We start from the raw sequence: 20,501 nt of genomic DNA, 5'->3' as shown, positions 1-20,501 counted from the left end.
GCTTCAAAGAGGACTATAAGGACCCCTGAGTTAATCACAGACTTTGAGATCTCCCCACAGAAGAAGACGGGTCTATTGGCTGGACCACGAGGATTTCATCTCTCCGTTGGTAGCTATAACCCACCCCCACTTTCTCTTTCCTCACTATCCTTTATTTCCCTTCAAATCCCCTCTATCGCACTTCTGGGCACTAAATAAAAATGCATTTTGGATTGAGCAAACTGAGTTGTCCCCTGCTGTGTCTTTTGCGCCTTGAGATCCCTAAAACGAATCATCAGGTTCCCCGCATATATTTGCGGACCCTGACAGCTTTTCAGCTGCGGGGGGCAAGGGACAAAGGCAGCGTTAGAGACACATTGGGGCCACTGGGATGGACTGGGAGGCAGGGGAAAGCAAGGGGGTACCTGGGAAGAAGCCTGCGGGGAGCAATGGGGGGGTGCAGGAGCTGCTGTGTTCTTGCCCAGAAGTTGTGGGGTCCTGACCGAGAGGCACAGATGGGGCAGGGGCTGCGTCCTGAGTCATCCAGTGGGGTCCTGGGGTGACAGGGGCGAGAAGGCAACAGGGGCCCTGGGAAAGGGGGTTCCCTGGGAAAATTCCATGGGGCAGGGCTGGTGTCTAGGCGATTAGCAGGGGTGCACTGGGCCGTGTAGGACAGACTGGGATGACCTGCAGTGTGGTGGCCCTGTGGGGGTAGGGTCTGAGGCCGGCAGAATTCATGATACCCACAAGCAGTGTTTTCACTATTTCAACATTGTCTAAATCAATCTCCAGAGGGACCAGGAGACCTTGCAGGTCCCTGGGATGACCCTAGTGTCAGCAAGGGACAATAGGACCAAACTGCCCCTCCATTCCTAGAGGGGATGCCCTCCAATCCCAGCACCCCGCTCCTCATCCAGTGATCATTTTCAGCCCTTTTCAGGAGTGCCTGGAAAGGATTGCAAAGGTCTGGGCTGGATTGGGCCTTGTAGGGCTGTGGGGGGACACGGGTGCATGGATCAGGGTGGAGGTGCAGACAATGGGATGGGGGTTGAGAGCCTCCAAGGAGATGAAAGACACTGAAGTGGGGTGACCTGAAGAGCCCAAGGGACTGGGCTGAGGGTGTGGAAGGGGCCCTGTTGGATACAGGGGAGAAGAAAGGAATTCCATTGTAGGGACATGGGATTGCAAGGGAGGGGCTTGATGGAGACAGAAGAAACAGGATAGATGAGGACAAAACCAGAGAGGCTGGGAGATGGTTTGGGAGTAGGTGAGGAGTCCAGGAATGGCATCAGGAGACGGTGCTGCCGTGGACAGGGAGATAGGCAAAGGACTGAGGGGGAAAAGGGGGGAAAAAGAATTGGGAATGATCAGTGGGAGGGAATCCAACCAAGAGGAGAACCTGGAGAGGAGATGTCTGAGGAGGCCAAAAGGATGGGATGGTAGGCTACATAGGGTAGGATATAGGGACATTGTGATATTGGGCCTCATCTTGGCCTGTACTGGGAGGCACAGCAGGATGGGGAGGAGCAGGGCCATGCTGAGCAGAGCCACCTTCATCTTCCTGTCACACTGGGCAGCTCTGGCTGAGGTGGCACCAGAGCGGGAGCACCTTAATCCCCTCCAGAACTTCTCCCTGCCCCCTCCCGTACATGCCTCAGGCCAAAACCCAGTTTAGCACAGCCCTCAGCCCTGGCTATGAGCCCAGCCCTGGCACAGAGTCCATCCCTCCTGCGGCCCTGGCATCTCGCCGACTTCCTGCACGGGCCGCCTGCCCCTGTAGGGCCCAAGTACCTCTGGGGGCCAAGGGATTTGGCAGGGAGCTGAAGGCAAGTGGATCCCTACTCCAACACTATCCATCCTCCAACAGTCCCCCAGATCCCCGCATCTCCCAGTGCTCCTCCCCTCCGGGAGCTTTCCCTGCAGGACACTCTAGAGCTGAACCCAGCCCCAAAGTGGAATGTGGGAGAACAATGGGGTCATGGCTAATAGGATCAGCCGCATAACTGGGATCTCCAGGCAATGGGGAATGGTGAACACCTGCAGACACAGCTGAAGCTTTGAGAATTACTCAGCTGTAGCACTTGCCACATCCACAGCACCCCATTTCTCAACCCTGCAGACACCAAACTGCTTCTGTCTCCAGCCCCAGAGCAGATTCCAGATGGGAGCATACCCTGCCTTGCCTCTCGCCCTGTCACACCTGCAGCCACTCTGCCATCTCAGAGTACCTGGCTCCCTCTCTGCACAGCTGCCCCGCACAAAGACTCCCAGGGATCCCATCCCCAACAAGGCTCTAACTGCCCCAGGCTGGGACCTGCCCACAGCTCCCCAAGGGCCCTTGTCCCCACAGAGGGTCTCTGCAATGCCCTGGCAAGCCAAATACTAGGACAGTAGACATCTAGACACGTCCACACACACACACACACACGCACACACACACAGAGGGACACAACTCTGGGTTTGCTGAAGGGGTTTATTGATCATTCAACAGGAATGTCCCTGGGCTCAAGGGAAAACAGGGGAGTCATTCAGGGACGATCATCTCCTGATGCCTGTGGAGCTCCCTGGGCGGCTGCTGGAAGGGGCCGAGCCGGGCACACCGCAGCTCCCGGCCGTCCGGCAGCACCCGCTCCCTGTGCAGCAGAAGGAAGCCGCGGGGCGGGCGCCCGGGTGGCAGCGGCGGCCACGCCCTGGGGAGCTGCTGGGAGCCGCAGGGCGGGCGCCTGCGCCCCTCCCGCCCCGCCGCCAGCCGCTGCCTGTTGGCCGCGCTCCGGCGCCTGATGCGGAGCAGGAGGTCGGGACGGTCGCGGCGAAACCAGGGGTTGGTGTAGTGGCGCCAGACGCCGGCATCGCCAGGCCGGCCCGGCACCTAGCGGCAGCCGTAGCGGTTGAGCTGGCGCAGGAAGGTGCGCAACCGCGTGGCCCGGAAGGTGTGCGGGGCCGGCCCCTGGGAGCCGCCCGGGCCGAGCGGCTCCCGCTCCAAGAGGGAGCGCTCGATGAGCAGCCCCCGGGCCTGGCTGTCCCAGCGCACGGAGCGGACGCGGGGGCTGTTCGCCAGGCGCCACAGCTTGGCGGGGAAGGTGCCGGCGCTGAGCCCGGCGGGCAGCGGCAGCTCCGCCATGGCGTCCATCGCCGACTGTGGCCACAACAGCCGGAGGGCAATGGCCGCAGCTCGGCTCGGCACGACTCAGCTCGGCACAGCTCGGCTCAGCGCGGCACGGCTCGGCTTGGCACGGCCCGGCTCCCTCCCCTGTGCCCAGAGCGCTGCACACACTGCTCACCTTGGCCAGGAGTTAGAGGGCAGCCGGCACAAGGGTGGCAATCCTCAGCCAGGCCTGCAGCCCTCGCCTGTGGTTTGCCTTTCTCTGCTCCTGTGCACGCTCCGGACGGCCGATGCCACTGGTCTGTGCTGTGCCCAGCACGGCCACGCTTCCCCTCGGGAGCAGCCGGCTGCCAGCTGGGCTCTGAGAGCGCAGGATTCGCCCGGGGCCACCAAGAGGCACCCAGGGCCGGGCTGCTGCCTCTTGCAGCTCCAAGGGCCTCCTTGCAGCTGCCTCTGCCCAGGCTCAGGCTGCTCCGGGCTCTGCCAGGGCTCTGCTGGGGCTCCAGCCTGGGCAAGGCGGGGCCTGGGCTCACCTGGCAGCCGCTGACAGCTCTGCACCAGCTCTGCGCCTTTCCCAGCAGCCTCCCTGATCTTTCTGCTGTCTCACTTGGGCAAAACTCTCCCCCAGACAAAGAGATTGCACTTAGGGATACAAATGCAAGTGGCAGGAACCCAAATGCTCTCGAGTCAGAGCTCAAGGCCTGCATCTGCACAGGGTATTTGGGCTGCCCCACTCGTCCTTTGGTTCTGCCTGCAAATGCCACTGCCCTTTCTGCCTCAGACACAAGTGCCACAGCTGGGTAAAACCCAGCCAGTGGGCCATATTCCAAAGGCACTGCGGTCTGGAGAGCATGATGGAAGAAGAGCCTACTCCCCCTTCAAACCGTACCAAAGAAGGCATCAATGTCACTTTCCACCTCTAAGCAAAAATGGACAGTTCAGAAGGAAATGTTGAGCATTCTCACAGGCTCAGAAGGAGGAGAATCTTCAAAATGACTTGAGGTTTCAGAAACTTTATTTACAATCCTAGGCCAAAATACTACCCTACAGTCCTAGGCTAAAATCCTACTCTACAATCCTAGCTACAATCCTACTCTACAATCCTCTACGATGCTGGTGATGGAGGAAAAAGTTTTTAAGTGACTGGTCCATTCCTGTCAACTCCTTCCACTTCTTAACTGTAAGGATGAGTGGCACCAGGCTGGATGTAGGCTTGACCGATGTTACAAATGGATGCTGCACAAAGGAAAACAAAAAAGCCAAGAATGAACCATTACTTTCCAAGCTAAGAGCCCCAAAGGCAGGGTAATCTTTTTTTCAATGAAAAGGAGATTGAGTCAGAGTAGGCCTAAGGAGCAACAGTGGGACAACAGTGGCACAGCTTACTGCAAGAGCTGCTAAATGCCCCAGGCCTGGAAATATCTCCGGTCTGAGCATCCTGATCTCTTGAAAGAGGTCCCTGGTCATATTGCAGGGCACTTGGAGCAGATGACCCTTACAGGCCCTTGCCAGCCCAGCCCAGTCTAGGATTCCTGACTGTTCTCATTTGAACAGCACCAAGAGTGGAGGTGAGGAGGAGGAGGCTCCCCTGATGCCTGGCACTTCAGTGCAGGAGGAGCCCGTCCCTGGGACACTGTTTCCCCTGCAGCCCCTTGGCATTTTACCTGCAGCAGCTCCTTGGCAGACCAGCGCCGCGCCTCGTCTCTCTGCAGGCAGCAGCTCAGGAAGTCACGCAGCAAAGGGGAGAGGAGCTTGGGCTGCTGCAGCTCTGGGATCCCTTTTGTGGCTATCAGGAATCGAGCAGCTTCAGAGTGCTCTAATTACTACTGTATATAAAAAAACCCTGAGAAAAAGTGTCAGGATACATTTCATGAAACTTCCATGTTTCAGTAGCTATTACTCCTCCTACTCCCATTTTCTTCCTACACAGGGTTTCTTTTGAACTCTGGAAACATTAAAAAGAAAGTATTGCTTGGAGTGAATCTTACTTGCACTTTTAATTCCGTGCAGCAGCAGCTGGTCTCGCCTCCGTTACCTACAAAAACCAAATTGAATGAGCAAAATACACAGGTACATTCCTTCCCTAATTTAAGAGGTAACATGTAGCATTGTCCAGGATTTTTAGAAGAGAAAGTCATTTAGCCACCCCCTGTGCTTACAAGCCCTTCAGAATAAGTAAACTGAAGTAATCAAGCTCAAGTATGTACCTTGATGTGCAGGGTGCGAGTTTTCAGCACTGCAGGACCTGACCAAACCCTCCTTTAGCAGTTTGTCAGCTACATTCACAGAACCATTGTCAAACTGTTTCTCCACTGTGACTAAGTTAACATTTCCATTAATCCCTTTCACTGTAATTGTGACATATTGCTTCAATAATAGTTTTTTCAACTTGTCAAGCACTAATGGAGACCACTCAGCTTTCTCTATTCCTGCAAAAAAAGGAAAATCAAGTTTGTTGTATAAATAATTCCTTTAAGCTCTAACTTGAATCGTACGTACATGTTTTGGAAAATATGATGCTAAATTTTCCTAATACAAATAGCTTAAATTCTAGACATGATGAACTAAAATCATGTTTTCTAAACCAGCTTTTACCATGTTTACCAATATACAATTTCAGAAGATCATCATTTTGTTTACCAGTATTAAGGAATGAACACCACCACCTGTTCTGGTGGTATAATTTATAATGTTATTATTATTATGTTATAATTATATGAAATTTATAATGTTCAAGAAAACCAGTCAGGGGTTTTTGGGGTGGGGTTTTTTTTGCTTATTTTGGGGAGGCTTTTTTACCTGCAAGTGAACATGTAATTGTCTGAAAAGGCAGCTTCAAATAGGAATCTGTGATTGGCAGCACCTTTGAAAGGGGTAAAATTTCTGTGCTGCCATAGTCTCCATACAGTACTTTCACTGCAGCTTGGGAAACTTCCAGAACAACAGCCCTGTACCAATTGCCATTGCCTGAAAAGATTGGGACAAGAACGGTCATGTCTGAAGAATCATCTTATAAACACAGTTTATCCTGAGAATAAGAAACCATAGAGTTTTCTAGAAATTTTTAAATACTGTGGTGGATATATAAAAGGCCAATTGACAAGAAGCACAGTTAAGAGATCCATAAGCACTTTCAAGTTGTTTTTCCTTTGTCTAAAGCAAAAATGAAAGCTGTGTTTTACACTGGCCAAGGAAATGGAAGGACAAACGATTGTCTCACCTGAAAACTGAGCACAACAGGCTTCACCCAGTTTTGGTAGGAAGGGCTCTTTGTTACAAGATCTACAATAGTCTTCCAGTGAAATCAGCTCCTTAAGGAGCTTCTTTGGACCTAGAGAAAAAACCCACATTCACTAACCACATCTCAGTACAATGAAGAGCATACTTAAGCCCCCCTGCTCCCACCTTTGATATAAAATATAAATTTTTTATATTTTCCTCCTGCCCAAGATACATTTCCACATGGTTCAGTTCACCACACACATTCATTTTATTAACTAGCTTGTAACAGTGACTTCTTACTGCTACTAGGAGCAATGTACACTTTTTCTTACCTTTATTTGGAGCTGGTACAGCATAGAACAAATTTGGGCTTACAACTTCTGTTACCCAGACAGACATAGTTTCATCTACAGCCAATTCAATTGACTTCCAGTGCCCAACTGAGGTTGCTAATAGAAATAGCAAGAAAATGCAGTGTTATCACTGTCCACCAAGCATACATACATTTTAAGGAAGTGTTATTTGATATTTAGAATAAGTTTTTCAATTTCAGACACAAATACATTATCTTCCCTTCAGGAAGACAAATCTAAACCAAGATAAATTATCCTAACTTTGCTGCTCATAAACTGTTGGCATATAAAAATAGCTCAAGTAAAAAACACCTCAGAAAAAATAAGATCCTGAAAAGCAAACATGAGAAAAGGTTCAGTCATAGAAAACTTCTAATTCTCTGATTCCCACAGAGTCAAACAACCTTCATTTGAGACAAACACAGCTATTTTTACCTTTCTCTTTTTGTCTGTAATGCCACCTGCAAGGCAGCTGGTGTTCAACTGTAAAAACTGACAATATAACCAAAACTATGCATTGATATTAATTGTAGTTAAAAAAGAAAATAACAGTTAAAGGCTGGAATACTGAAAATTCTTTTTAAATGTAAAAGTTAACATTCCTTTAATTACCTTTTTGGTCAACAGACTTGTCTGGGAACTTATTTTTATCATGTAGAACTTCTTTTACAACCAGATTTTCTGAAGTTAGTATCTCATTGATCGTTTTTGGACAATCTGTGGAATTGTCAGTAAGCACTACACCTGCTCCATCCTCAGAAACAGAAGTTACTGTGGCTTGAAGCTCTAAACCTGAAGTGTACATATGAAATCTTTTTGTAGCTTCTGGATTCCATTTGCTATTTCCAGGCTTTATACCTAGGAAGTAAAATAACTGTTAAAATATCTCCCTTCATTAATATTAATTTTCCTCAGCATTATAATTTCCTTTAAAAAATTTCTTTAGAGCATACCCTGAAATATCAAGGCCACTTTTACTACCCTAGGGCAACACATTGTCCTTCATCCTGTTAACTGCTCTCCCTCCTCCTCCTTTTTTCTAAAATGCCAACATTTCCTCAGGACTCCAAAGTTTCATCTTCTATATTTTATGATTCAACCAAGTAAATCCTTAGCACAAACAACACCAGTAAAACTGTTTTTGAATCAGTATAATCAGCCCTTTTTATCAAAGAAGCAGACAAAACCTATGTGTTTTAAGAGTGGGTGGGTGGGGGAACTGCAAAAGACACTTGAACAAAATGAGGTTTTGAGCTTATTCCTGTTTCCACATTTTTCATTTTTAAACCAAGCAGACTACATCAGAAAGAAAGAAAAATTCTGCAGAATTTTGAATGGTGTGGAAAAGGAATTTGCAGAGCATTGAGAAACAGCCAAATACAAGTACAAATACAAGTACAGTGCCAAATGAAAGAGAACTGAAAGGCCAACTTGCTTCATTAAAACAGATTAGCTCCCTTGCCTTCAAAAATTTTGAGAAGTAAAGCTGAACAAAAGCACATTTACTCCTAGCAGGGCAACAACCAAAAACCAGAAAGCACTACAGGATGACGCAGTGCTAAACAAGCACCCTTTGACCAGTGAAGCAGTAAGTGAAATCCATGGAGATCACTCCAGAGAACTGGCAGGAGTTCAGAGAAGTGAAAGCAAACAAACAAATCCAAAACTACAGAATTACAGAGCTCTGCAGAGTATTCCCTGTCACCACCTCCTTCCCCCAAAGCAGCAAGTCTCTAAAAGCAAGAGCCCTTGTAAGAGAAAGTTCACAGGATTCACCTGAGAGCCAGCATTTAATGGCTTGAAATGGAAGTTTCAGGAACGAGGATGAGATCAGGTGGATATTATCCAGTAGTACCTCCTCAGTATTGCCATAGTCCACAAAGCTCACTCGAACACTCCCATCTGAAGTGACATCTTGCACCACCCCACGGTACCAGTTACCATCCTCTAATTTTAGAAAAGATTAAAGAAAAGATTAATAATTACTTCACAAATTTGCTAAGTTTACCAGCCTTCACTTGTTAGTAAATAAAAAAAATTCTTTGCTGTCCTCTGCCAATGTAAACTATCAGCTAATTTTTCATGCTCACCCTATAAAAACAAAAGCATTTTAAGTCTGTTACTTGCCAGAGTAGAAAGCACAGCAAAGGTCTCCAATCTCAGGCTCAAAAACATCTGGAGGTGTTTTCTGACAGTATTCAGACAACGATTTGTTAAGTGAGTTTAGAGCAAGTAACTCTGAAAAAACAAGATGAGATCAGTGAAATGAGCTGACTTAAATTTTATCAATGCTGTTCACTCTACAGTTTCCTTGTTAACTTTCAAATGCATTCCTTGACTATGTAAGCCAATGAACAAACATCCCTGACTTTTTAAGAGCTACCCCATATTTTTTGTTTGAATGCCTTTAGCTCCCTCTTCAGCCACTGAATTTTGTCACATTCCTTTTCTAGCACTTAAAAGGCCAGTGGCAATCAGAAGTCTTTATATAGGCTTCTGATAGAGAAACAAGATTCCTTTTTAACTAATTCAATAGGAAGTCACATCTCAATGGCTGCACTTTCATTATTAGATCTCTTTAAGTTTTTATAAATTACAAGAGCGTACTAGAAGAGAGCTCCAGTAAACACTGTCTTGGCATAGGGAACATTTCTCTTACTTGCTTTTATTAACAGAATCAATAAATCATGAAGGGTGGAAAAGACCTTCAAGATCATTTAGTCCAACCATTAAGTCAGCACCACCATTATCACCCCTAAGTACCATATCCAGATGCCTCTTGCACACTTCCAGAGGCAAGAACTCTACCACCTTCCTGGAAAACTTATTCCAATGCCTGGCCACTCTTTCAGTGAAATACAATTTAAGATATCCTTTGGCTAGGTTATGGTAACTCTTTCACTCTCCTCTACTGCTTATCTTCAACATTTTCAGATTTCAATACCATGATCCAATTTCTTTGTCACTCCACTTGTATTCTTAGATAAAAACTCCAGAGGAAAGCCTTCGTGCTGTAAGCTGACTTGACATAGTAGTTCATTAGAACTATAATAAATGACAAATCAGAAAGAATTAAGCTGAATAAACTTACCATGGCTGATTGAAATCTTACAGTAGAATTCTCCAGGATTGTACATTGTACATACTATGACACTGAGTGTTTGGTTAAGAGTTAATTTAATCCACTTGCACATTCCTTTGTTCGTTGTGTCCTCTAGAGAGGACAGAGAAAAGCACAGAATTAAAAGAAATTAAAGTAACTTTTACAGGAAAAAAAAATAATCCCAAATGCTTATTCCCATTCTCGAATTTCTTGTTATAAACTGTCCAACAGACTAATTACCAGTGAGAGCCTCTTTGCAGACTAAAACCAAGTAAGAAAAGCATGCCAGCTGTTTGATGCATTTCTTCATTATCAAAAAGAGCAAGCCATAGATAAGAGGGAAGAGTAACCACACAGAAAGGTAAAGACTAGCTGGCAGCAGCCTGGGCAAGAGGGACACTGGGGAACCTTGGTTCCTGCAAACTGGGTAGGGAGCATAGAAGAGGGAAACTACTGTCACCAAGGCTACTGGAAACAATCTAAGGAGGAAGAGCAAAAAAGATGACTAGAAAGACTGGTCACAGAAATTGACACTGTATATTATACTCAGGCACCTGAAAGAAGCTTATGGACTTGTGAAGGCTGGACTTGATGAGCCAGACTGAAAAGTTTACTAGACAAGAGCTTGCATTCTCTGTGCCCACTCTAGCAGGAGGTTAAATAATGCCAGTGCAGCAAGATGTGTTCATATTCACCATGGGCTTGCTCATCATCACTCCCTCTGGCTGCTGGTAGGGCCATGCTCAGTTTCTCAGCTGCCCAGCCTTCCTTGATGAGAAGGCTTGATATATTTACTGCTGGGGTACCTGATGCATCTGTAAGCTCCACCACAGATCCAGAACTCTCTTTATCCACTACTTTTACTGTCAACACTTTGTCTTTCACCAGCCTTTTCATGTAAGAAATACCTTCTGAGGTCCATGATCCCAAGGGTGGCTTTACATCTAGAAAGTCGCATAGTATGGAAAGGTTTGAGGCCAGTCCAACTCTCATCAATGTGTGGACAGGTACAACAACTGCAAGGACATTCTGAAATATTTGTCGCATCTCGTAGATATGCCATAAAAGTTAAGAATTCTGGAAATAATGCCTACCATTACCTCCATCCTTCCCTATGTTTCAATGTGAGATAACTACAGGTGTGATGGTTATGTAATACCACTTGTTGTTCCCCTGTCTAGTTTGAAACTTTCATACCTGCCAGGCTACATCTTATGGCTTGAGCTGGCAAGTCCATTAAGCTTGGAATTATAGGATGAAGTCTGGTCAGTGGAAGAGAGTCAGAATTACCATAATCCATATAGTCCACTAAAACTGTGTCTTCAGAAGCATAAGCTGTAACAGCAGCACGATACCAAAGGTTGTCTTCTAGAAAGGAAGATACAGATGTAATGTCTGAGAACACAATTTTACTTTTTTTGACAGGCCAATATAAAAATACATCCATCCCAGAACAGCTCAGGACTACCAGGTGTTGGCTAAGTAGCATTTTGAGAAGCAGTCTATCAGAGCAGCATCATTACATATAATCCCATTTGTTCTGTGCTTCTTTTGGGGACTGAAATGTCAAAGATATATTATTTCCAACCCTGGGGAAATAGTACTTAGCAACATAAAAAACGACAAATTTTCCATTCTATTCTAAATAATCTGAATCCAGTATTAAGAGTTTGCTCAATAAAGGGACATTTTAAATTTGGTACTTTACAGATATCGTTTTTAAATCACTACCAAGCATTATCCACAGCCAAAAACCAAAACCAAAAAACTCTATATGAAACATTTCTGAACATAATTACAAAATGCATCTTTTTGGTAATAAATTTAAGTGACATAACTTAGTATTTGCACTCCATTTTTACCTGTGAACTGGGCACAGCACACATTGCCAGCAGCAGGACGGAAAGATGGACTACTGGGAAATTTGTCACAGTATTCATTAAGAGATGCTTCAAGCTCAGCAAGTTGACCTGATGTTAAAACACATAGGGTTTGGAACACAGCCTGTCTTGCAATCATTATAAAACAATTAAGCTCAAAGCCTGGAAGAACATCTTGTAATCTAATGGAGATTATTTCAAATGTTTAGCATTGATCAGACTAGGGCTCCTCAATCATTAACATCCAAGAGAGAGCCCTCATGTGTGTCAGGGAACAGACAGGGAAAACCAGTGATGGATTTTTTCAGCAAAGTGACAAAGTTGATGCCAGTGCAAATTGAAAGCAAGCTAGTGGAGGCATGCCAAGAAGAAACCAAGGAAGACAGCTCTTCCAACAACAGGCAGATGATGAGGTAGGCCACTTCTTCCCAAAGGACACAATTTGCTACTGATTACCCAGAATTAAAAGGCTGCTCATGGACACAGATGAAAAAATCACCTTCCTCCAGCCACTGCGTACCAAAGAGAAAAATGCCATACTAGGAATTCTACATCCCATTTCCAACCCATCACTTACGGGCATTTTGCATCCGCTGACAAAAAAAGGTGTCAGGATTTTTAATGTGAGAAACCACACCAGAAAATTCATCTCCGATACTTAAAGAGACAAACTTGGCAACTGAATCAGCACAGTGAGAGGAGTCTTCATCCTCGGGGAATTTTTTTGCACTTCCCTTTGAATGGTTTTCTGATACTGCACATAAAAAAGAAAAAAAGGTTGCCAATCAAAAGCTAGCTGACTCTGAAAATATAAACATACTGAAATAGTTTATTCTTTCTATTGATACTTTGGATTTTGATAGCTCCTGTCCTATTATGAAATTAATGCTCACATAATAACCACTACACAAATGTTATGTACTATATAAATATATATGAGCTAATGCCAGTAGTGACCTGAAGGAAGCTCCATTAGCCAACATTTTTAAGTCTGAAGTGATGCTAGTGAGCAGCTAGAATATTATGCAGCCCAGAAGGACTTAAAATTCCCCAAGTTCAGTTTGATTTGCTTGCTTACCGTTTGGAGAGTCTCCTTTGGCATCACATCCTGAAGTTAAAGGAGGCTTCATTTCTAAGGGAACTTTATTTAGGCAGTCTTCTAAAATACAGATACAAGAATAAATGATTTATCATACAAAATAGCCATCAGCTAGTTTCACTTCAGAACCACTCCCTGAGCCAGATCTATATCCCTATCACAAGGTGAGCATGTTCTACTTATTTGTTCAGCACTTAGTGTTTAAAATGCAAAACAAAGGTAATTTCAGAGCAGCTCAACTACTTGAGTTCTCTGAGCACATTCACAGCTCCAAGACTGTCTGACTTCATAAAATGAGCAAAGCAGTAACAATCAACATTTACCTGCAGCCCCTAAAGACTGTGGGCTGAAAAACTGATCATAGCTTTTCAGACACAAGGATTCGTAACTTACCTCATTATTTACAATACTGAGTATGGAATGATTTAGTTGAGATGTCTTTGTAAATTCGGGTTTCTCAGCTATTACATACTCCATACCTGATGCATGAAGCCGTAGTCCTAACTTTCAATACCATTATGTTGCTTTGATTTTTTTAGTTTTCTGATGTTTGCATTTTTGTAGTGGAGTTTCTCACGTTTCATGTAAGCTTAGCAAGGTATTTCAGGCACTGACATTTTATGGAAAGGTGAAATAAAGTAGAATTGAAAAAAAAAAGTCAAGGGAGTGGTTGGGAAAGGGACAAGAGGGAGGAGGGCAAAAGAAAAAGCACTCATCTTTTACAGGTGTTGGGGAGGGCTGTTTATTGTGGTAGGATTTTTACCCACACAATCAAGCACTTACGAGAATCTGGAAGAACATCATCTACAGCAAAACTCAACCTCACTTCCTCCTGTAATATATCAACACCAGTTAGTGAATAGCGCTTTCTCATGAGCTGTGGAAAACAAAGCTGGCAATGCCTACATCACATCCTCTCCTTTTGGAACATAATGGGAAAAGAAACACTTAATGGACTGGAAATAATTATAATTGGAACAAGAGGGGATAGTAGATTATTTCCCCCTGACTGACTAAATAATTAAGGCCTTCAGAAATATTGCCTTGCATATTAAAGCTGCTTCAAGTGGGGCTTGAAGTGCAATCAATTCAACTACCTTCTGCACTCTCTTCCAAAGAACTGGCAAATTAAGGTAAAAATAAAGAATCCCCAGAAGTTGAACTACCCTATTTAAAACAAGTACAAGTTATGTTTAATATGAAGCTGTTCAGCTGTAGCTCTTTAGAGTAAGGAAGTTCAAGAAACTCTGCAAAGATACACTGAACATCAATGAAGAACAAGACTCACACATTCTCCTGGAGACTCACACATTCACCTCCTCACACCTGTTTTACAGGACAACTCAGCTAAAATTCCTAGTTATAATACTCTCATAAATGAGAAGAAAAGAATTCCACCTGCTTTCCTGTAACCTTAACACCCCAGAGTAGATTAGAGCTGCTGCTTTATCTGCTGGCATCCATTTTTAAAAAGTCTAATTTAATGTAACGCACCTTAATATCATTCAACATGCAATCTGAGCTCTCTTCTACAGAACTTTTGAGAGCTTCAAAAGGTGAACAAGATAAAAAAGCCCCTTTCATTCTTTGAAAATAAAGTGACTGCAAATTTTTTATTCATATTGTGCAACCATTTGGTAAAAGGGCCCTCACCATCAGTTGATCAGTTTCATTAGAACCCAGTCACAAGCACACACACAACAGGAACTAACAGGATGAGCTAACAGAAGTCCCATGACATGTAGCTTCCTTTCTAAATTCCTTCAAAAAGTTAAACAGATGAATAAGCTACTTCAAAGAAGTACATGACAAAGGAGTTCTACAGGCTAGTTGGAGGTTTGCAAACTTATTCACCTTCATAGATGTGATCCCAAGAAAACACAAAGAAAAATCAAATCCTGCAGAAGAGTTCATAGGAAAACTGGAAGAAATGTTTGGCTCAAAGTAAGATCAAGAGATTTCAACACATTACAAAGGAGAACTGTGTCATCTAGTTCCTTCCACAGCAAAGAACAACAGCTTACCTGCATCTGTTACTGTAAAATACATTAAATGTATTTCTCTAATAAATGTCCAAGGCTCTAGGTCAGCTCATGATTTTGTCACAGAAACAAGACACCAGAAGTTTTCTGAATTGGACACAATACATCTGTATTCTAAGTGCTTCTAAGAGCTCTAGAAGTAACAATTTTCTGAATGCGCCCCCCAGTAACTTTTCGTTTGAAGCACTGATCTTTCTAAAAGGAGGAACTTGTTCATTTCCCATACAGGTTAAATGAAGCACACTGTCACTCACTCACAGCAGATCCATTCAAGACATAGTCAAAATCGTATTCCATACCTTAAGACAAACTTCTGTCTTGGATTTGCTGTTACTTAAACTGTAATCAAAGAAAAACATGTCAACTTGAAGAACTAAAGACTGACAGGTAGCATCAATAATACAATCTACTTGCAAATAGATAAAAGGCTGTGTTCATAGTATGTGATTTTTGCCACCCCTTATTCCTCATTCGCTATAATGCAGAATTACAAATAAGGTAATATGTAATAATGACAGGCATAAGATAATGCAGTTCTAGCCTAAGAATAAGCAGGACATTTTACTGTAACAGTGCCTTCCCATGGTCATTTATGTTGTAGTGGGAAGGACGTGGTCTTTCTGTGAAGATTATTTGGCAGAATTTCCAACAAACTTACTTCTGTTTAATGGGATCACAAACTACTCTGTGTGTTGGCCAGTCTTTTTTCTGACAATCTGCAGAGCAATAGTATGTTTGCAGACACTGTGAACATCTGAACTTCCCTAGAACAAACAAAAAAGATGAGAAGTCTGAGCAAAACACGTGTTGGAAGGAACAACTGTTTAAATAACTGCTTTACAAAAACAACTTCCCTGCAATTCTAAGCAAATAAAAATAGGCATTTGTATTCACATACAGCTATCAGACATTGTTGCCCCAAATGTCCCAAATTCCTTCTACTTCTTTTTTCAAGGAAAAAAACCCACCACTTTTGATAAGGAAATGCTGTCTTCTGCTTGTCAGTTCTGTTACTCCAACTATGTTCTGAACAGTCTGTACTTGTGTCTGAGAGTTAAAAATATACATCCATTTAAAGACATTCCTGAGCAAACCTGATCTAGTTTCACTGATAAATGTACAGTATGTCACAGACTACAGGACAGCACTTACCAAACAGACCACGACGACGGCAAGTGCCCCCTTTACGGGGTGGTACTAATAAACTCAAGAAACTCTTATCACAGCGAACAGAAAAGGCACCCTTGGAATATTGCCATTTCTTTGGCTTCCCATTTATCCAATTAGAATGTGACACCTGTGGAAGAAAAACTCGAAGTCATTCTTACTGGAAAGAAGCTGCCCGTTGGGGTAGAAATATTCTAATACACAAAAATATGACAACAAAAGGAGACAAAACTTCTAAGTTCTAGAAGGAGAAATACATGCTGGTAATTCCTGCTATCTAGAAATGCTCAGAACACTTGGGGCAACTATAAAGTGAAATAACTCACAGTATTTTCTTTATCAGATGCAGCTATGCAGTTCTCTCTACCAGTTCTGTCTTCCATAGAACTTCCTAGAAGCAGAAGTATTTGCAAAAGGGATCTGATTAACAACGCTAACACATGCCTATGTTAAGGAATATTTGCAGGAAGAAACAAGGCTCTTGGCTACTCCTACTATTCTGCCAGCCCATTTGAGTGAATGGAGATGCCTGGACCATGACACACTCTGGAAGTCACTTGTTTTTATTCTGATACCACATTTGTTCAGTAATGCAATCAGTGGTATTACTAAAACAACAGTTTCACCTTTTGTGCTTATCACTCAAGACTGAGAAACAAAACACTCTGAAAGCAGAGATTCTGACTTTCCAGTGAGTGCCTTATAAACCCTCTGACTTTTTCTTTACCAAACAATTTTTAGAAGACATTCAGCTAAGCCTGCATATCAGTATAGTAGGAACTCTCTTTATAAGTGGGCAACTCATCCAGCTACAAAGAATTTGTTTCTGTTCTAGGCTACACATGCCATTCACATCTTGTCCCAGCCTGGCAGGCCTGTCGAAGGTCTCCACTGAGACAGCACAAAGCTTACGTGGCCTTTTTTTTCCCCACCTGGAAGCAAGTTAATCCTGTAAACTCTGCCTGAACTACAACTCTTGCCTGACATGAAATCAAACTCCATGAGCTCTCCAGACCTAAGGTGTTTTTACATAAAGCTAGTTCAGATCTCCCAAAGTGAAGCCTTTCCCTCTCTCCAGCTTGGAGTAAGAGACCATGGATCAGACAGTACTGAGGCACTTAAGAAGCAAGAAACATTGCTGAAGGAACTCCAACTCCCACATATCAGTCCAAATTCCCTAACACTTCAATTATCCTGGTGGGTTTTTTTAGTTTCTGAGACATTTCAGCAGGCAGAAGTTTGGATAATTAGTAGCTGTATTTATAAGCTATACTCATACTAATGATGTGCATCAATAATAAAGCATATACACAATCACAGAAGAATAAAATCAAGATACCTCTGTCAAGCTTAGGACAAAGTCTCTCGTTATTGCACTTGTGCTGCTGTTAAAACTTTCTGTACTGTTTCTACATTTGCCAAAAACACCCTCTACTGTTTGATTACAAAATATTGGATTTTGTTAGATATTTCAGAAACTCAGCCTCAAAACTAAAAGCTTTCAACAGTAAGTTTGTACCTGTGACCCTGCTGCTTAAATCTGCATCTGCAACTTCATTATGTTGAAGATTAAGTGGTTCTGCCATCATGTAAAGGTTACCATTAGAGTATAACCAAAGGTGGCTGTCAGCCAGGTAACTGCAAAAGCATGGATTTAAAGATTAATTCAGGTAGGCACACAAATGAAAGCATTTTTGGGTCATATTCTGAAGATATATTTAAGCATTCACTTTGGAAGGCTAATTCTCTACCATCTATTTCTTCTATTTGCACAGCAAAACACTTTCTGCATTAAAGAACTCAACAATGAATACTGCAGATTGATGAAAATTCCTTTAGGAGAGGATCACACCGACAAACGGGAGTGACCATCAACACCTGCAGGTGAAGCTCGCTGTGTCACTGGAGGAGACACCTCGCTGTGCTTCTGTTAAAGAAGTTTTTAGTAACAAAAAGCACAGGCTGCACTCCTGGGCTCCTCAAGCCCGGGAGCCTGAGGGGAGGCACTGCCCGAGGGGAAGCAGTGCCCTGGGCTCTGCTGAAAGGTGTCTTCAGCACCTGCCTTCCAAATGCTAAGACGCAATATAATTGTTTTAAGTGAAAAGTATAGGAGAAAACAAACCAAAACGAAGCTGCTAATAAAGCAGAGTAGTCTTCGAAGCGACGCTGCGAACCAACTCCACCAGTAACGCGCTTTCAACAACGGCAACTAATTAAACAGGTGCTATTAAAATTAAGTCATTTTGAATAACTCAGAATAAAATTAGACAGCCCCGTCCCACGGCCTCCAGCCAAGCTCGCAGCCACCGCGCCACCTCCGGTCCTCTCTCCCTTCAGCAAAGCGCACACCCCGGGCCGGCCCCGGCTCCTTTCCCGGGGGAAAGCGAAGAGACCACCGCACGCCCCTCTCTCCCCGCAGAGCAGCGCTCACCCCGGGCCGGCCCCTGCCCCTGTATCCCCGCAGAGCAGCGCTCACCCCGGGCCGGCCCCTGCCCCTCTCTCCCCGCAGAGCAGCGCTCACCCCGGGCCGGCCCCTGCCCCTGTATCCCCGCAGAGCAGCGCTCACCCCGGGCCGGCCCCTGCCCCTGTATCCCCGCAGAGCAGCGCTCACCCCGGGCCGGCCCCTGCCCCTGTATCCCCGCAGAGCAGCGCTCACCCCGGGCCGGCCCCTGCCCCTGTATCCCCGCAGAGCAGCGCTCACCCCGGGCCGGCCCCTGCCCCTCTCTCCCCGCAGAGCAGCGCTCACCCCGGGCCGGCCCCTGCCCCTGCATCCCCGCAGAGCAGCGCTCACCCCGGGCCGGCCCCTGCCCCTGTATCCCCGCAGAGCAGCGCTCACCCCGGTCTCCTCCCCGCCGTCCGTGCCGCCCCATGCGGGCAGCAGGGCCGGCCGCTCACTCGAGGCGCACGGGCGGGAAGAGAGGAAGCAGCCGCCCCCGGAGGCCAGGCCCGTCTCCAGCCGGGGCCGGCGGGTCCGGGCCGCCCATCCCGCCCCGCCCAGGCGGGACCCCGACCCTCAGGGGCGGAGCGGGGCGTGTGCTGCCCGGCCGCTCGCTGCGCCGCCATCGCGGCCCGGGAGGAGGGAGGAAGGTCGGAGGGGTCTTCTACTAATCCAGGTTACTTCAAGCTCCGTTCGGCCTGGCCTTGAGCCCTTCCAGGAATGGGGCATCCACAACTTCTCTTGGCAACCTGTGCCAGCACTTCGCAAAGGGTTTCTTCCCAATATCTAATCTAAACCCGTCCTCTCTCAGTTTGAAGCCATTTTCCCGAGTCCGATCGCAACGTGCCCTTGTAAAAAGTCCCTCTTCAACTCTCTTATACCTTTAGGTACTGGAAGGTGCTCTGAGGTCTCCCCAGAGACTTCTCCAGGATGAACAACTCCAGTTCCCAGCCTGACCCTATAGCTGAGGCGCTCCAGGCCTCTGAGCATTCTTGTGGGCATAATTACCCACAGCTGAACCAGTAACACAAGTTTATTTCATACAAGTTCAGGAAATGGCTGTGGGAGCTATGCAAAAAGCTGAGATTTGATACATAAAATTGATGCATTTGTATTTTAAAGTATTTGAATTTTGCCCTGCAGCCGAGAACGTACATCACTTCATCTCCCATTTCCAACCTATTCTCATTTTCCTTTGTCCTTTTTTCCTCTTTCTCTTCTGTACAAGGTGTTTTTCCCTTTTCTTCAACTTTTGTTTCCCACCTCCATGTCTCTATCTTCATGGGAAAATACACTTCATCCTCAAGACTGCTGCAGGTTTATGCTGCTAGTCAGACGTGATCTCAGGTGTTCCCAATGCCGTGCAATTAAGCTTTCACCAAAAACTAAATTAATCTGATCTATTTTAGTGCCTAAATTGTTGTACTTATTATTGAAGTGCAGAAAATCACTGATGGATTTTATTGTTACATGTTCTGTACAGCAGGGAATAATTATCTCTGTTCACAGAGAAGTAGCTGAAGCACGGCTATTTTGCCTTAAGTCATTTTGCATCTGGCTGTGACAGTGTTTCAGTCTAAATCATCTGTATTTAAGTCTAGGATCCTGTCTGCTAAACTAAGCATTCTCAAAAGTGAAAAACACATCTGAGGACTGCTGAGTTTTCTCTCAGTGCTTTAGATACCACCTACTAAAGTCAGAGGAAAGGCTTCTCCTGGCTTACATGAACCTCCAGCCCCTAGCTCTAGCCTGAGCAGAAGCTGGGTGGATCAGAGGCTGCTCTTACAAGGAGAAGGAAAATTAGGTGGGATTTGGTGGGATGTGGTGGGATTTCAAGAAATCCACTTGCCAAAGCACTCAGCATTGCATATCAGAGTAGGCACACTTGTTATGTGGGAGATTGCGAGGAGACAGGGCAATCATGATCATACCGCCTTCATCATCTCCCTGCCCCTTGTCCCTCTGTCCCTAAGATTAGCCCAGTAATCTTCATGCCTAGGAAGAACTAAGAAATAAGGCACTAAGAAGTACTTCTCTGTCATTCAAACCTCTTTAAAAAAAATAAATTCAAAAAATTTAGGCTTTCTTGTAGCTTAAAACATCTAGACAAGGTGAC

The 20,501-nt window shown here is 45.1% G+C and overlaps 1 protein-coding gene across 7 annotated transcripts; it reads right to left on the bottom strand.

Annotated features, from left to right (window-relative positions):
- Positions 1 to 4,870: 4,870 nt before the first annotated feature.
- Positions 4,871 to 19,922, bottom strand: LOC136303620 (tudor domain-containing protein 1-like). Of its 7 annotated transcripts, XM_066207224.1 has the most exons (22): positions 19,267 to 19,922; positions 18,071 to 18,172; positions 17,468 to 17,586; positions 16,275 to 16,339; positions 15,934 to 16,078; positions 15,440 to 15,545; positions 15,081 to 15,120; positions 13,523 to 13,571; positions 12,719 to 12,799; positions 12,218 to 12,394; positions 11,623 to 11,730; positions 10,958 to 11,128; positions 10,456 to 10,704; positions 9,749 to 9,871; positions 8,785 to 8,895; positions 8,434 to 8,604; positions 7,270 to 7,515; positions 6,637 to 6,753; positions 6,303 to 6,413; positions 5,882 to 6,049; positions 5,290 to 5,511; positions 4,871 to 5,117 (listed from the first exon to the last, which is right to left on the bottom strand). In XM_066207224.1, the coding sequence occupies exons 3-22, from the start codon at positions 17,535 to 17,537 to the stop codon at positions 5,005 to 5,007; spliced, it is 2,643 nt and encodes an 880-aa protein (XP_066063321.1). In that variant the 5' UTR covers positions 17,538 to 17,586; positions 18,071 to 18,172; positions 19,267 to 19,922; the 3' UTR covers positions 4,871 to 5,004. The 7 variants fall into 7 exon arrangements, with proteins under 7 accessions (XP_066063321.1, XP_066063323.1, XP_066063319.1 ...); XM_066207226.1 differs by lacking the exon at positions 18,071 to 18,172 and having other exon boundaries at positions 19,267 to 19,304; XM_066207222.1 differs by lacking the exons at positions 17,468 to 17,586; positions 18,071 to 18,172.
- Positions 19,923 to 20,501: the final 579 nt, after the last annotated feature.

Source organism: Chamaea fasciata, unplaced genomic scaffold, assembly GCF_029207755.1.
Source record: "Chamaea fasciata isolate MVZ Bird 193981 ecotype frontalis unplaced genomic scaffold, bChaFas1.0.hap1 SCAF_39, whole genome shotgun sequence".
NCBI lineage: Eukaryota > Metazoa > Chordata > Aves > Passeriformes > Sylviidae > Chamaea > Chamaea fasciata.
The sequence above is the reverse complement of the archived record's forward strand: the minus strand, read 5'-3'. Positions and strand labels throughout refer to the sequence as shown.